Below are 17,078 nucleotides of genomic sequence, written 5' to 3' on the forward strand. Positions count from 1 at the left end.
AGATCGAATTGTTATTCGAATAAACGTTATTCGATCTTCGATTTCATAATTTTGTCCGTTAACGAAATAACGAGCGAATTCTGTTACAAGGCTAACGCAAAAGTAAACAAAATCAACAGGGAATGATTCGATTAAGATAAAGAAGGAAGGGTTATAAACGATATTTAGAAATTGTATGATTCTTTAATTTGAACATACCAAGCGTAGTTGACAATTTATTGTCGAGATAGCGATGTTGTAGCGATGCAGTGTTACCACTACAGAAAATATATCGTATTGTATAATTTAGAGGTTGAGTCAAATCGGAAGTTGATCGCGTAATTGGTTTTTATTTCAGAGAAATAGGTCGTACATGTACGATCATGTCAGGATTATTGAAAAAGGTAATGTCTCTGTGTATAACTTAATATAATTAGTAACTTGCTAAAATAATTGAATAATATCTCTTTCATTGTCGAAATGGTTCCGTCATTTCGTTCAAAACATAACCATACCGATAACGTAACGGTATGGTTATAATAAACATCCCAAACCTTTTCTTCATGTTCTGTTCAATAACAATATCTTTTTATTCATAGTCAACAAACTTAACTGGACTCGCTGTATCTTTGAATCCTCGTGTGGAACTTCGTACATTGTATGAAAGAATTTTACGGCTCGTAAATGAGATGCCACAGGACTACATTTACAGGAAATCTATCGAAAGTTTGGTTAAGGAAAGGACCGATATTATATTACAGGTTATTTCTCACTTCTTCCACTAAGAAGGACTTCTTAAATACTAGATCAGATGAAAACGATATTTAGACGATATTTTTATTTCGAATCGAATTACAGATGTAATATGTACATATCTGACGTTGCAGAATGAAAGTGTTCCTGCTATAGAGGAAAAGATAAACCAGGGACAAATCGAGGAACTAATATTTCAAGCGAAGAATGAACTGAACTTGGTACAGGATATGTTTGAGTACAAGCCATGGGAAAGCTTGGTGGAAAAAGCCCCTCCGCATCAATGGACTTGGCCCCCTCACAAATAATTTTAATTATCTTTCAAATATTTGTACATAGTACTAAGCGAATAGCTTATCGGTTAATGTAATAGAATCATAGATTAAATTATACTTCCATGTAGCAACGCATTGTCAACGATCGTGTTTATTGTTGATAGCAAGTACGTATTTCCTAAAGAAAATAGTTGCTAATATGAGACATGAATAAGCATTTAGTTATGAATAATTGAATTGCGTTCGATTTGTGTGAACTTGGCGTGCGTAAAGACACGAGGTGTGTTGAGGTAAAGGATCGCAGAAGGAAGAAAATCGGATGATACATCACGGTTCAAACATTGAGCGAAAAAAGGTGGCGAAATGTTGAACAGCTACGTCTAATTGTTGGAACTTTAGAAGAAACGTCACATGACACACTCATATAGAAGGAATACGTTGAAAGGAATGCGGCAAGGATGAGATAGGTAGGGGAAGGGACAATGCTATGCATTACATGGTTAGGTGAAAAGGATGGAGAGATAGTAGGCAGGTTGGTAGATAGATGAAAGACGAGCGATGGTAGGAGAACGGTTTTAACCAGTGTTCACAGGGGTGGGGATTCGAGGGCCGCCGTCGCCGCCGCCACCGTCGCTCAGTTCCGATTTCGCGTCGCGTTCGAGGATAAGGACCGCGCGGATCGCACTCTCTTTTGAGTCGTCCTACCATCTAAACGCACCGTGCAGTTCGACGATTTCGCTCTTTGTTTTCTCCTTCCTCTTTTCTCTTCTTTCCTCCTTTCTCTTTTTCCTCTTTTCCCATTTTTGCAACTATTTTCCCTCCTCTCCCTCACTTTGATCCTTCTCTCATCCTTACTCTATATCTTGTTCTTCCTGCTGCCATACCTACTTTCTCATTCGCTTTCTCGTCAGCCGATTTTCGTCTATCCTTAATCGTTCCCTATTGCCACGCTTAATCTCGTGGCAGACGTTCACATACCGAAAGTACGATTATAGTCTCGCGAATTCGACATTTGAAATTTAACTAGTCGTCGGGGAAATTGCGCGTGTGCTACAGCGTACGATTACAGTCGATCTCTAGGAAGAGAGAAGCCGTACCACACGAAAATACTCGCGACAGTGAATAATATCGTACAATTCGACTTTTACGTGTTGTTTGCTGTTTATTCTACGCTACCGCTAACTAACTAATTAAGGCAAGTATATATGTACATGTAAATGTAATAACACTGAGAAAATGGTCGAAAAATGTGTATTTATCGCAATCATAGGATCGATAAATTTTCGATTCCTATATTGACGAATAGGAGTGTGTTGCTTCCAGTTTTTCGTACGATGACAGGATTTTAAAGAACAGGAGCCATGAAATTACTCCGAAATCGGTTCAAAAAATGAACGTTGTACGAATTTGTATCCCGACTGCTTAAGAATCGATGGCCTCCTTTCGAACGCAAAGACCTTTCGCGCGACGCGACGCAACAGAAATTTTAAAAGGCCGTGTATTCGAAATGGCCAACAAACACGGTGGGAGCATCATTCAGGAGATAAATGTGCACGGCAGATTCTAAGACGAGGAACAATACTCGTGGAAAAAACCGTGTCCCTGTTCCCGTTCACGAATACAATGCGTGTAATTTCGTTGATTGCGACGAAACGAAAGCGGTAGAGATATTAGCATCGGTCGAACAAACAGCGAAAACAGTCTCGCGGGAGATTTGTCTTCGCTGATTTCTCGAACGATTCTCGAATCATCGATCGTGGAAAGAATCCGTACGATCGCGGTCGGTTGTTGTCGCGAAAGATGGGAGAAATACGGGAAGAATAGACAAAATCGGAAGAAGATTAACGCGCCGTGACGTTGCCCCGTTAGATGCGTCCCGCTCGATGTGCCTGTACCGAGAGACCACTAGCTTTGTTTACTCTTTAACGATTCCTGCAGCGCGACGTTTTCTCTTTCTCGTATCCGTTTTCCTTTTTTTTTTTTAATCCATAGCCGCGACAGAGCTTTTGCAAAAAATCGGAGCACGAGGAATCATTAAAGATTTTTCGTTTCATATATTTCGAGAGGATGGTTTGAAGTTTAAATTTTTGTTTAAACTTTGTTTGCGACGCAGGTGAGAGGGATTGCAAATGCGCGTTGGTCGTTTTTCGCGCTAGCCGTTCTGGCTTGAGTTTCCGCTTAGGTTACAGCTTAGACGCGATTAAAACGCGTGCAAGTCGAGCCAGAATATCGATTCGCTTCGCTGGGGACGTTTCGCCGCTTGATTTTTCCTTACCGGTACACTTTATCAGGGTGTCACATGCAACAATAGTTCAGGTTCGGACGTGGTACTACGTAAGGATAATGCGATACAGAGCTATCCAAGGTTAATCGACGGCGTTTACTTGCGCGTTTTACGAACGAGAAAGCCGTGCGCTGAAGCGGTCGATCGGCGCGTAGGAAGTTTCGAAGAAGGAAATTTGGTTTGCGCGCGCCCTATATGATGTCAAGTTTGTTCGCGCAGCCGCAGCTGCATCGAATCGTAAGCAAGCGTATACTTGTCTACTTTGTGTATACGTCTACGGTAGCGCGTTGCGCGTAGTTTTCATTTGTTGCCTATTAACGAAGCTTTCGCTCGGTAGTTTCCAATTAACGAGACGGTATCTCACGGACAACGAATCTCGAGTCGTAGAGCGACGGTCGTATTACTCTCCTCGCTTCCTTGAGAAAAGCGGTTCACTTCTCGCACGGAGGACTGTCGGATCTTCCATCCTTTCTCTTCTAACACTCGTAGTTTCTTCAATGCGCGGATGATTACGGTTCGTTTCGCTTCGTTTCATTTCGCTTCCCATCCGTTTCGTTTCTTTCGATTCCGTTCGACTAGACGCACAGTTTCACACCGTCTTCTTTCCTCGATCAACGTCGTTGGCAGGCTCATTGCTAATGGAGCCCTTCCTTTTTCTTCTCTCCTTTCTTCTCTTTTAACGAAGGATATATTTAAAAGAGCCGTGTCGGAATATCAAATAAAATCATTCGGATCTTGAACGCATCGCTGTTCCTTCTTTGCGCAAACACAGCTTTCACTTCTCGCTGGTTCTTGCCATTTGCCCTTCAACGTCGAGGACGTTACAATCCTCGTTGAATTATCGCGGCTGAGCATGCCATTCTTCATCAGTCAGCGGATTATGGATTATGAGTAGCATTCGTAGTAGCTCTATTTTGGTTATAGTCGATATGTAGAATCGCGTTCGCGGACGATACCTGTTGGGGAAAGAAAAGTATGGCGAAATTTGACCGACTCCACGTACATATTTGCTTTAGAGGAATCGTGGATCCGCGCAACGTGCGCAGGAAGTTTCGCAACGAACGCTTCATCTCACGAAAGAATCGCACGTATGGGCGGGCGCGCGATTGACCTGGATTTTCGATGCTAGTTTCCCGGTAATGCGACAGCAGTCAAAGTACCGCGCGCAGCAATAACAGAGAGAATCGTGGTTTGAATGAGGTCAGTAGTCGAAAGTTGACGAGAGAATAACGATAGGTACGACGACGATTACGATGGCAATGATGATGACAACGCTGTAGTGATGACCACGAGGGCAAACGAGTTAAGTCGAAGCTAAGAAAGGCAAAAAGACAAAATAGGTGTATATCGCTTATATGTTATATACTTGTTAGTAGAATCGCGTTGCACGAGAAAGAAATGCTCGGAAAAAGTGGTGGTTCGGGAGAGTGGTCGAAGGGCCTCCTCGGGCGCCGAATATTCCGCGAACTTCGAACATCGAATCGGCCGCGTCGTTCCCTCGATTACCGATCGCATCTATCTCTGCTTCGTGTCCGAAATGTTCCGTGCTCTCTTTCATTCTCGCATCGATACTCCCCCTTTTCTCTCTCTTCCTTCTCTCTTTTATTAACCGGAATGTAACTACACATATACTTAGCTCTCTCTTTACCGGTACACATTGCTCGACGGCTGCCACCACCAACACCATCATATAGATAACGCACACACGTCGTTCCCTCCCTTCTCTTTTCTCCGCCTTTCGCTCAATCGCTCTGCGAACCTTGCTACGTAGCTTTCCTTCCGCATACCAAAATTCCTGGGAAACGATGCTGAGAAAATAATTCCGAACGATGCCGCTTCTTTTTTTCGCTTTTGCGGCGTTCTTTCTTTTCTGGTTTCGTTTGCCTCGTTCGTTCGATCGAATCTTCGATCCATCGAGATTTTACGCTCCTGCTAGCCAACACGCATGCGCACAGGTGCGGCGAACGGAATAGGTGCGGCACAGTGCACTTGTGCGACTCTGACTGACCCAGATGCCTCGCGAATAAAACCCATCCGTACTCGTTCTCGATATCCTGCCGTTCTCTTCTATCTTTCTTCGACTCTCGCACTCCGTCCTCTTCCTACTTTTTCTTGTCTCCTTCTACCTGCAAACTTCCCATTAGGACCAAACCTCAGCCCTTCTCTCCTTTTCGTTTTAGCTCGCGCTCAGATCCAACAACCGCGCGATAATCGCTGTTCGATGTATTTTCCAAAAAGGAAGAGCTACGCGCTCGTTCGAGAGAATACGCGACGATGCAAATGCCAACTCCCGCGTACTCGTTGTTGCTGTCGTCGTCGTCGTCGTTTGTCGTTCGCGTTTGATGCGTCAAACGATCCGGTTGGGCATATGCCTTACCTAGGCGATTTTTGCGCGGGAACGCAACTCCGAACTAGAAACGTAGAACGAAAGAGCAAATGGCAAGACCCACGACGATCGAGCAGTTAAACGATAACCGGTTATGCGTTTCGTTCGCTCTCCTTCCGTGGAACTCGCCTTCGTTCCTGGATAGTGTTCGGCGCTTTTGCTTTCCCTTCTCTTTGTCCTCTATATTTCTTTCCGTCGCTCGTCGTTTTTCTGATCGTTCTCGTCTTACGACGCTAACGCCAGTGCTCGATAAGCGAGCGCGAAGTGACGAAAACGGATGACGAGCAACGGTCGTTGTAAGAAATTTTGCCGCGAAACGACGGAAGAGGAAGTGGCACGTACGAGCAAATACGGAAATCGTACACAGTCTATTACGGTGCCGCGTAATACATACGGCATTCGAACCGTTACGAGAGAAATCGAGGCGAAGGTCCGACGCGCAACATCGGTCTAGAGCCTGGGATCATGCAACTATTCGGCCAACGACTCACGTCCCGTGAAGCGAGCCAACGATCCACGACTAATCGCCGCTCTGTACCCGCTGTACGGTAGACTTTGCCGTGTCAGAGTCGAAACGATCGCTTCTCTCCTTTTTTTCCACTTGCCCTCCTGTCGTTTTTCTCCTTTTCTTCTTGCGCTTGTTCCGTTGCGTTGATTCGGCTAGGAATAGGCCACGAGTGCAACGAGACGTCGACATCGATTCGTGTTTTGTCCTACCGCGCCAACTGACGGCATTCTCCCGCCATTCTTCCCCTTCTGCGGACTGGTTTATCAACTTTCGGATTCCTTCCGCGGATTCTTCCGTTTACGTTCTCATCGATCGAATTTCGGTCATGAAACGCATTCTCGACTTCGAAAGCAAAGAGAGAATGCGCAAGATGAGAACAGGCTGGCAGTTATCGCTTGTCCGCTCTCACCGGATATACCGGATCGAACTTGTCCTGGAAGACTCTCTTTTTCACACGTGGACCGCGACCTCGATCCGATTTCATCTACGGCGTGTTTCAATTTCTCTTCCTCTCTCTCTCTCTCTCTCTCTCTCTTCTTCTTCATCTCCCATACATACATAGATGCAGGAACGCTCTCAGCCGATTTTCCGATCACTACCGACCGGACTAATTGGGCTATTGGCAGCAATCGCTCCGGCGGTAGACGCACGACCAGCCGAAGGTCGAGGAAGCGTGATGACGCCGACGAAGATGCCTCTCGGCACAGCTTTCTCCTCGCTTTACGCAACAACGTCGGGAACGTTGCTCGAAAGATCGAATACTCGTTTAGCGGAAAAAGAGTAGGCGTGTAAATTTACTCGTCGTGATCGTATTTATCGTCGCGTCTATTCGAGCGTGATGCGATTACTTGAGATCGAGCTAGTCGATTTTTCGAAGAAGACGAGCAACGCGCACGCAGTATATCCCGCCGGCCGTCGATTTATCGAGACTCTTGCACTAATTCGAACCCGTTAGGCAAAACCGTTACCGCTGGTATCGAGCACGGTTGGTCTTCTCTTCGGTTCGCTCAGTTCGTCTCCACGAACGAGAAGCATTTCGTTGGCTCGACCAACGTTATGCCAAGTAGAACGAAATGAGTGGAAAGCAAGAAAGGCAGGGAAGGCAAACGAGGCAGAAGAAGGCGAGGATGATGAAATTACAAAGAATTTTAGGAAGCGCCGAATGCACGGACGATGGAGGATCGGTCGCGGTTCTCGTAGCTGCAGCGAGGACGCCGCAGGGTCGTCGAGATGGGCAACAATGGGAGCAGTTCTCGAGATCAGCAAGCTGCGTCCGTGTGTTCGAACGGGCTGACCGTGCCGGATGGAGCAAATCGGGGTTGGTCTCAGTCCTTCCCTCGGGAATTAACGAGACATCGGTCGCAGCCAACCGCTGCGCGCAAGGTCCTCCCCGAGCCACCGAATCAGAGGTTACGCGCCACCGACAACGGAAGTATCATACAGAACGGTGGAACGATCAGTGGTCGCAGAGCACCGACGTTCGCGTCGTCTCGCGACCTCGCCAAGGTGAAACTCGTCGTTAATTAGTAGAAAACGAACGCGACCTAGAAAATCATGCATCATTGCCTTGACCGTCTTTCTGTTGCAGCGTACCAACGATCCTTCGTTTCGGGAGAGAAGCGGTTCCGCATCGAACCTCGTCCAACCCTGTTCGAGAAGGATCGATCGGCACTGCTGTCGCTATCGAGCCGATTCGAGTCGGCCAGATGCGAACACCAGTGCTGGCAATCTGAAGAAGTTTGGCAGCGAGCCTGATCTTCGTTGTTCTCCAGATCTGGTCTATCCTCCGACCCCGGGCCGTTCCGATTTATCGAGCAACTCGATCGACAGGCAAGAGACAGTTCCGCCATCATCCAGCTGTTACCGCTATGGCAAGGAATCCAAAGAACGACTCGAAAGCGCATACAAACCTAGGAAAAAGTACAAAGCTCCTGCTCCGCCGGCATCTCCCGCCTCTCCTAGTCTCCACGGAGACTCCTCGCGAGATGTCGACTCCCGCTTCTATCCGCACGCGCATTTCCATTCCCATCCTCATTCTCATGCTCATCAATTCGAACACCATCACCATCGTTCTCAAGTTCAACCGCCTCCACGAAGATCCCGCCTGTTTAAAACTCGCGCCGAATCGAAGAAAGCCCAAATCACCTGGCAGCTGTCACCGTCGTCCGATTGTGATCGCGAACGATCGCGACCAACGCAACGAGACGCGCCCAATCATTGGAACGGCGCTCCTCGTCCTTCTCGGACGAGCCAGCATTCCGACAACGACGAGGTCGTTGCGGATGTAGTGCCTGTTAGTCGGCACGATCGCGATCGTGCAAACGTCGATGAACATCGCCACCATCGTTCTAGGCTGTCCGACCACGGAAAGAATACGCTTCAAAGAAGCATCAGTAGCCCAGAATTTCAAGCGGAGTTGATTCGAGTGGCTAAAAGGGTTCGTGACAAATTAGATTCCAGCGGAACAGCGTTTGACGAATCCACGCATGATCGTCGGGGCGACCGTTTCGACACGGAAACGGTCGGCCTTGCCGATCAACGATCGAGTCGTCGACATAACGAGATCGAAGATGGGCGAGAGAATCGCGACGACGGTAAAGAACGGGATCAACGCGGTCGATCTTCGGATTCAGTCAACGTTATCGAAACGGGCAATCGCGAAACAGAAGGAGGCGTCGACCGCGATGCGATCGCTAAATCGAATCGACGTCGCCGAACCTACGAAAGTCCGGCATCGAGGGATCGGTCAGCGAACGACGTGGTTGATGTTGTTGTCAACAGTTCCAAGTCGACTGAAGGGCGACCGTGGCAGCATCAGCAGCAAAATTCGGATCCTGGCAGCAGACGAGACGATGACCGTCGGTCGAAGATCGTTTCGGCGAAACAAGCTCCCGATCAAAAGTGGCCAGACGTCGCGATAGCCGAGAAATCCGAAGCGCGACCGCTAGGCAACGAGTACGTCGGAGAAACGGGCAACTCCGCCCCGAACGAACGATCAGAGGATCGAGAACACAATCAATCGTAAGTTTCTTTTCGCGACTCATTGACGGTTCCAACCGTCGATGGTTTCCTCTTTCGATAACGTACGCGATAACTTACACCTGTCTTCGTTGCCTGTTAGATTTGCCTCGACGACGCCAAAGACCTTTTACTTCGGCATGAACGAGGGTTCGGCTGCAGAGTCTCGAGCCCACCAGGACCAAGATATCGAGGGAAAGTTCGAGTCTGAGATCAAGTTTCTGCATCGCGATCAAGCAGACGGCCGACCTTCCTTCGTCGCGGATGCTACTGATGACATGGACGATAATGTGAGTCGTCGATCGCTCGATCTGCTCTTTTTCTTCTCGTTCATTTCACGAACCGTCCGGCGAAACGTTTTCAGGAAAGAAACGTGGTGGAAAATATCTCGCTGAAGCTGCGTCCCACCTTGCCGAAGAAGCAGTTGGAAATTCCGCGATTTTCGCCGTCTGCTGCGTGGAGATTGCTTTCGACATTGGAAACACCAGGCCCGAGTATGAGCACCGCCAGCGAAGAAATCCCGGTTCGTAGTCGTAACGTTTTTGTTCGTTGATCGATCGTCACCTTCCTCGTTTCGATCCGGTTCGATTCCGGTTGAAACCGCGAATGTCGTCGGGCGTTCGTTTCTCTTTTAGGTGCTGTTCGAGGAGCGAATAGAGCGGCTCTCGAGGCCACCACCACCTTTCCCACTGTCTTTGGGACCCCGCAGTTGGCACGACAAGTCCGGAGATTCCGGTATATCCGGGGATGCCGGAGCCGGCAACGAGGACTCGTTCGACGTTAGTACGATCAACAGGATGAAAACGACCGCGACGAGGCCGACTTGGACGCCGCAACAGGATTTGGGAGAGGAGTCGAGCAGCGACGCCGGCGTCGACTCACCGCCGCCTTTATCCACTCCATTGAAATATCATTCTCCTCGAGCGCACGTCTTCTCCCTTTCGTTGCCCAGAGACGAAGCCAGGACGACGACGTGTCTCTACGCTCCGGAAACCAAGGCCAGGGAGGCATCTGCGTTCAATTCGCTTCAGAAGCTGAAGAGATCGGTTTCGGGAGCTTTCGGTATAGGTTCCAACGAACATCAGAGAAAATGTACTCGCGACGTTCTCGACGATAACTGGTTGTTATCGACCAGCGCGCCAACCTCGTTGCAGCACAATCGCGGCCGCATCGAAGCGGCGCGGATTTCGCCCTCGATTTGGCAGCCGTTTCCGTGTCGAGATCGCGTCGCTCGACGCGTTCAACGTTCGCGCGATAGCGACGATGACGATAACGACGACGATGTCGATGACGACGACGAAGACAACAACGACGGCGATAATGGCATCGATGATGATTTGACAGAAGACGTCGACGACGAACGAGACTCGCGAATCAATCAGGCGATCGACCGCGATGCTAAAGTCAAAGAAAATGATTTTCCAGTTATCCTGAAGCCTCCGTCTTTTTCGTATCTTATGCCTGGCGGTCACGTTATGTATCTGCCGGAGACTAACGAAACGGAACATCGAGCGCAACAATTAAGGAGTAGAAAAATCGGTTCTACCGATTACGCGGAAACCAGCACGATCAATCGCGAACAAAATAGCGAGGAACAAGGTGAATGTCAGCCTGAAATCGCTCCTTTTCGATTAAACGCGTACAAGAATGCCGATCGAAACAGCAACATCGACGTAGACAACGACGATAACAAGGAGGACCGAGTCGAGGAGACGAACGAGCGCGAGGAAGAGGATGAAGAGGAGGAGGAAATAGAAGAAGATGACGACAACGAATACGAGGACGAAGACGAGGACAAGGTCGGCAACGTATCGAAACGACGATGTAAAAGATTGAAAAGTCGCCTTGGCGGCAACGATCGCAGAGACCTTAACGAGCTTTCGACTGGTCCCGAACCACGCGAGAACGTCAGTCAGCCAAAGCAAAGGAGAACGTTCTTGTCTTCTGCGAACGACGACCAAGAAACGCGGACCTCAAACTCCGACGCGATCGGAGAATCAAAACCGCAAAGGAAAAATAATTCGAGAAGCAGAAGGTTCACTTTTCAGTCGACAGTTAGACAGATAGAAAGACGTCGATTAGCCGAGAAGCTATCGAGGGAAGCCGAAGCGAAAGAACGGCAAAGAAAGGGCGAACTCGAAGCGATGCGCAAAGTGGAGGAAGAGTTTCAACGAAAACGCGCGAAAGAAAAAGCGAGTATCAGACAACAGTTGCGTCTTTTCAAAGAAATGGAAGAGAATTTCAAGTAAGTATGTCCCCGACTCTGGGCTGAAAACGACGAGTCAACATGCCTTGCATACGCAACTATACATACCTATCGTGCTACAACTCGATATCTCGAGATCGTTCGTTGTTGCAGTAGCCTGCCGACCCCCGACTGGGATGGTTCGCAGTTGTCCCGTGCCGATCCGGACGGCGCGCCTTCCTCCACCGCATCCTCTCCTACTTCGTTGCCAACTGGGAACTCGTCCACGATCGCACCTGGCAAACGTTCTATCGGTGACACGGATTCGACTAAACAACTTCGCGCCGAGCGAAAAGACTTTCGACCAAAGTATTACGATTGGTCACCGGATACCTGTAATCATTTAGACAATCACAGACAAACAACTGTTCATCCAAAGATAGTTTGCGACATTCCGAAAAGTTCGCACGTTTTCGTCGACGCGAACGTCCAACCTGGCAAGCCACCAATTGCGTCCAATTCTACTCCAAAGTCGGACAATTATAGGTAAGTCTGATTTGTTGAAACGATATACCTTTCTTCCTCTGTCTACTTCCCCCTCTCTCTCTCTCTCTCTCTCTCTGTTTCATTCGAGACGTTACGTTTCTCTCGTAGGAAAGATTTCGCGCACGGCACCGTGGCAACTAAAACCTCTTTCGCGAGTAGCGACAGCGAACTGTCCCAATCGAACACGAGGCCGCATTCCAGGCAAAACAAAATCAAGAGCAAACCCCATCGACCTAGGTAGGTTCGAGCATACGGAATCTCGATTTCCTGGTGAACCGAAAGCTTAGAAAATAAAAACGCTTTCTTCGCCGTTTGCGTTCAATCGCGTTGATATCGATCTTTTATATGGACTCTGTAGCATACGATACCTATACGGTACCTATGCTTACGATTCTTAACGGGACCCTGTTTCGTTCGTGTTCCATTCACGATCGTTGATCGTTTCGTGGAATTTTTAAGCCGGGCATGATATAGAAATAATCCTAACGCCTCTAGTCATCTAACAACGCTTCATTAGAGCTAAGTTAATATCGTGCATGAATCTGCGACAGCAGAGTCTAGCGAATCGACGACTCGTTTCGAAGAAAGAGCGTTCGAACGATCGGTCGATATACATGTATTTTTTCGAACTCCACTGTACCGCGTTAAACAACGGCCAAACGAGTCTTGCGATTCGCAACCCGAAAACAGAAAAACGCTTAGCCGAAGACTCGAATCGTCGAATCGCTCGAATTTTTTCGTCAAACGCCAAGAGCGAGACAGTTGGAACGAAGACAAACAGCGAACGAACGTTGAGAGCAGGTCCGGTAGTCCAGTACGAAGCGTGGCCGCAGCAACCGCATCCGAGGAAGATTTGTCGCTGCTGGTAGAATCAACGAGACATCCAAGGAATCCTACCCACGATTTTATACTAACCGGAGTGCAACCGTTTTCGAAGCGAAAAACATACAAGCCGATTTCCTTCAATCCTCGTCCACCTCCGCCCATTCCGAGCTAATCTCCCGTTTTTTAACCAACATTTTTCGTGACAGTATCGAGAATATGTTGCGAAACATACCATTTTCTATCTTTACTACGACTCTATATATATTGTTATTATGTATATAACGCGGTGTATATATGTAATATATAATCGAATAAAATATTATCTTGTTTTTACAACGTGTTTTCCTATTTCGAATGTGGCGGCGGTTACAGTCGAGTTTAGTCGAACTCGTCGCGCATGCGCAGAAAACTAATCGCAACTACAACCGATCGAACTATACCTCGTTCTGTCTGTTGCTCAAATTCGTTTATATTTCCTACTACGATGGATTATTCTGATGAAACGGGACGATCCAACGACATTGATTCGTCGACGTCGAATCGTCGACGTATAATCAACTGTCTGTCCAGCGTAGGATCTAAAACCATTCGTAAGTCGACACCGTCGAGCGCGCTCATGTATGTACTGATTTATGTTATCGTATTTTCCTATTCTTTACACGCTTTCTCATATTTTTATAATCTCTATCCAAAGACGTAGCGAATTCGAATCTTTGATATCGGATAGCAGCGACGAAGAAGAAAACGCAACGATCGACCAGCTGGAGAAAGCAACGCGATCGAAAACCGGTAAAGACACAGCCGATCCCCCTCCGGCCAACGCAGCCATTTTCGAAGACACGGACGAGGCACGTCTCACCGAAATTTTTATTCTACCTCTTCTTCCTTTTTCGAAAATGTCGAATCAAACAAACCGGCGATCAAAGCTGCGCGTTAAGTCTTTCGTCTTTCTTTCCCCAGATAATTTTATCGATGATTTGGAACAACAATCATCTTGGCGCCGCTTATTATAACATCGTTACGTCCGAACTATTCATTTTGGAAGACACGATGGACGACGTTGAACGTTTCGACGTAACGAATGCTCTGTATAGGCAATGTTTGCCGCGTTACGTGATTACGAACGCTGCAGCACCCGCTGCTTTTACCAATGCTATAAAAAAGATATTGACGACAGAAGCATCGAACGAGGAAACGAATTCGTTCGATTCGCGCGGCACCGTGTGTAACGCCGTGTTGAAAGTAACCTGCAAAAAGGAGCATAACTACGAACGGTGTTCTCACAGGGTGAGATGTCTTCGACTCGACTCGGAGCCGAAGAACGCCAATCACGTGGACAGACTGACCTTTTTGAATACTATACTCAATTTTAAATGTTGCGCGATGATACACGCGTTGGGTTCGCTCTTGCTGTTCATTGACAAACACTGGAACAATATCGCGTTGGATCCGTCCGGAAAACCGTCCTTCGTATCGCTTAATTACCTCAACCTGTAAGTTGAAATCACTTTCCTTCCACTCTCTCATCATCCGCAATGTTTTCCATTCTATTCGGTTTTATATTTTTGTGGATAAGCCGAGATTTAGTCATAATGGACGAAGACACTTACAAGTCGCTGAATATCGTCCAAGCCAGAGATCATCCGAGTCTTTTTAAATTTGGCAAAACAAGTACAACGATGAAAGGAATCAGTTTATTCTCGTTACTGAATCGTTATTGCCATTCCAGACCGGGAGTTCAATTCCTGTGGTAAATTCTAGTTTATCTACTGTTAGTCGCGTATGTTCGCGGCAGACACCTAGCTGTCCTATTGTTTTTGTTTGTATCTGTAACCGCAGGAAGACGCTACATCATCCGACGCGAAACATCGCCGTATTAGAGCAACGATTAAACGCTGTTGAATTTTTTCTGAATTCGAAGAACCAGAGCGTTGTCGAGAATTTATCGTCTTGCTTAAGGCACGTATATCGTTTAACCAACACCGTGCTTGCCTGTTGTTCCGGACCGCAAGCCAAGCCATCCAATTGGTATAAATTGCACAAGGTTCGATTCTTTGTTCCTATTCCTTTAATTGCTGAATCCAGTTATAAACGATATACGAACGATTCTTACGCTTCGCTCGATCAGTCAAACGGTTTCATTTGCTTTTTCAGACCATTTCGCACGTAATTTGTATCGCCGACATATGCGAAGAATACGCAGAACGAATAGAACTGTTTAGGCAAATAGCCGAAAGTATCACGAGCGAGATGCAATACGTTAAGTACTTTATCGAATACATAGTGGATTTTGGTGAGAGCAGACGCGAAAGCAAGCTCGTGGTTAAACCGAATGTCGACCCTTTGCTGGACGAACGTGCGTGCAAGATTTATCTTGATTGTTGCTACGAATCGTTAATCGTAATCGTAATCAGAGCCTCTTGATTCACAGTGAATCATGTGCGACGTACTTTGCCCGAACTGCTTACGCAAATGGGAGAGAAAGATATGCGAGAGCATCTTCCATCTTCTGTCACCGGTTGTAACATGCTATATTTGCCAAACATTGGCTACGTTTTAGCGATAAACGAGTGGAATCCGACTCCGCCGACGGAAGATGCTACTTACCCTGGTTTGGAATTCAAATTCAGCATTAATCAGGTGCATTATTACAAAAGTTCTTCGGCGAAAGGTCGGTGTCTCGTTGTTTCGCTTTTACGAACCAAGCTTTTACACTTGTTTATTCTCATTCGGCTGGTTTACTCTAGAACTAGACGAGACCGTGGGTGACATCATATTGAAAATAGCTGTTCGGCAGAATCATATCGTACAAAAGTTAATACGATACATAAAGAAACACACAGGAACAATTTTACGCACGATTCAACTGTGCGCCGAATTGGACATGTAAGTACCCGTAACCGTAACCAAAGGTCGTACAAACAATTCGATGGTTAACACGCACTGCTCGACCGTTATAGTTTATTGGTGTTTTGCAAAGTGGCGCGCGATTATAACTATGTCAGACCAAACGTGACCGAGTCAAAGATCATAAATGTGGTCGAAGGACGCCATCCGCTGATGGAATGCGCGACAACGTTCGTGCCAAATGACATACGTTCGGGGGACGGTGCAAGTTTAATCAAAGTTTTAACAGGGCCAAATTCTTGCGGCAAAAGCGTATACCTAAAACAGATTGGACTCGTAGTATTCATGGCTCATATAGGTTGTTACGTTCCTGCAAGAACCGCGACGATAGGAACGATATCTCGTGTTCTGACTCAAATGTCGAACACAGAAAGCATCGGACTGAACGCGAGTTCGTTTCTACAGAATCTTCGGCAGGTAGGCAAGCGGTGTACGTTTCCCTGAACCGAATCGAAAAAACGAGTTTGCATTTCAGATAAACGTGGCCCTACGCGCATCTACGTCAGATTCGATCGTAATATCGGACGAATTGGACAGAGGAACGTCCGAAATTAGCGGATTGTCGCTGGTTGCAGCCGTACTGAACACGTTCGCCGAAAGAGGTTCGAACTGTCCTCACGTGTTTGCCGCGACGCATGCGTATAACGTACTTGCGTTACTGCCTCAAACTCCTTTAATCGAGACTCAGGTGAGAGAAAACATCTTTGTCGATAGTTTGTACTTGTGTACAAAGTACGACATCGTTTCTCTTCCGCTTCCTCTTCTCTCTCTTTCTATCTTTTCCTTTCTTTGAAATATAGACGTTCGAATGTGTGATCGATCAAGATGAATCACTGGCTTTTCTCTACCGTCTGATCAACGGCAGCACAAAGCGCAGTTTCGCGCATTACGTAGCGAGAATCGCGGAACTAGAAGAAGACGTTGTTAAGCGAGGATTGTTGGTAATTAAGCATGATTAACTTAACGATTGTTTGGTAGGATACGAATCATTTAGTACTATACTTATAATTCGATCAATCGCAGGTATTCCAGAAGATAAAACAACGCGATTTACCATCGAGTATTCATTGTCGTATCGATAGGTAAAATAGTTCCTACGCGCAGCATCGTAAAATATGTAATTATCGAGAGTGTTTGATTTTAGAATGAAACGTATCGCCGATCGATTCAAAGGAGACGACGATTTAGATTTGGAGGAACTAAAAACACTAGTGCGGCAAGCTGTGTTTCCGAAATAATCGCAGGCACCTCGATTCGAATAAAACAGTCGTCTGCTACGAACGTTACAGCGACAAATAAATAAAACATCTTTGTATTTTATACGTAAACGAATGAAAATAAAACGAGTTGAAATTCGAGATAAAATTAAGATATCTGGTCTTCCGCAACAGCAGGCCACCGATATTTATCGC

At 46.8% G+C, this 17,078-nt stretch overlaps 3 protein-coding genes across 4 annotated transcripts; all 3 read left to right on the forward strand.

The window, feature by feature from the left end:
* Positions 1-222: 222 nt before the first annotated feature.
* Positions 223-1,149, forward strand: LOC122567742 (NADH dehydrogenase [ubiquinone] 1 alpha subcomplex subunit 5). Its single transcript, XM_043726671.1, has 3 exons — positions 223-383; positions 579-740; positions 867-1,149. Exons 1-3 carry the CDS (start codon positions 363-365, stop codon positions 1,038-1,040), a joined length of 357 nt encoding a protein of 118 aa, XP_043582606.1. The 5' UTR covers positions 223-362; the 3' UTR covers positions 1,041-1,149.
* A 140-nt stretch (positions 1,150-1,289) lies between these two features.
* Positions 1,290-13,106, forward strand: LOC122567723 (transcriptional regulator ATRX-like). Of its 2 annotated transcripts, none has more exons than XM_043726623.1 (9): positions 1,290-2,202; positions 7,338-7,691; positions 7,774-9,206; positions 9,307-9,493; positions 9,568-9,726; positions 9,839-11,448; positions 11,563-11,934; positions 12,043-12,171; positions 12,736-13,106. In XM_043726623.1, exons 2-9 carry the CDS (start codon positions 7,416-7,418, stop codon positions 12,929-12,931), a joined length of 4,362 nt encoding a protein of 1,453 aa, XP_043582558.1. In that variant the 5' UTR covers positions 1,290-2,202; positions 7,338-7,415; the 3' UTR covers positions 12,932-13,106. The 2 variants fall into 2 exon arrangements, with proteins under 2 accessions (XP_043582558.1, XP_043582561.1); XM_043726626.1 differs by having other exon boundaries at positions 11,566-11,934.
* A 122-nt stretch (positions 13,107-13,228) lies between these two features.
* Positions 13,229-17,024, forward strand: LOC122567727 (mutS protein homolog 5-like). Its single transcript, XM_043726644.1, has 13 exons — positions 13,229-13,377; positions 13,454-13,607; positions 13,720-14,252; positions 14,336-14,509; positions 14,599-14,803; positions 14,914-15,115; positions 15,191-15,430; positions 15,507-15,645; positions 15,720-16,083; positions 16,142-16,354; positions 16,467-16,607; positions 16,690-16,748; positions 16,811-17,024. Exons 1-13 carry the CDS (start codon positions 13,244-13,246, stop codon positions 16,902-16,904), a joined length of 2,652 nt encoding a protein of 883 aa, XP_043582579.1. The 5' UTR covers positions 13,229-13,243; the 3' UTR covers positions 16,905-17,024.
* Positions 17,025-17,078: the final 54 nt, after the last annotated feature.

Source organism: Bombus pyrosoma, linkage group LG5 (genome assembly GCF_014825855.1).
Source record: "Bombus pyrosoma isolate SC7728 linkage group LG5, ASM1482585v1, whole genome shotgun sequence".
Classification (NCBI taxonomy): Eukaryota; Metazoa; Arthropoda; class Insecta; order Hymenoptera; family Apidae; genus Bombus; species Bombus pyrosoma.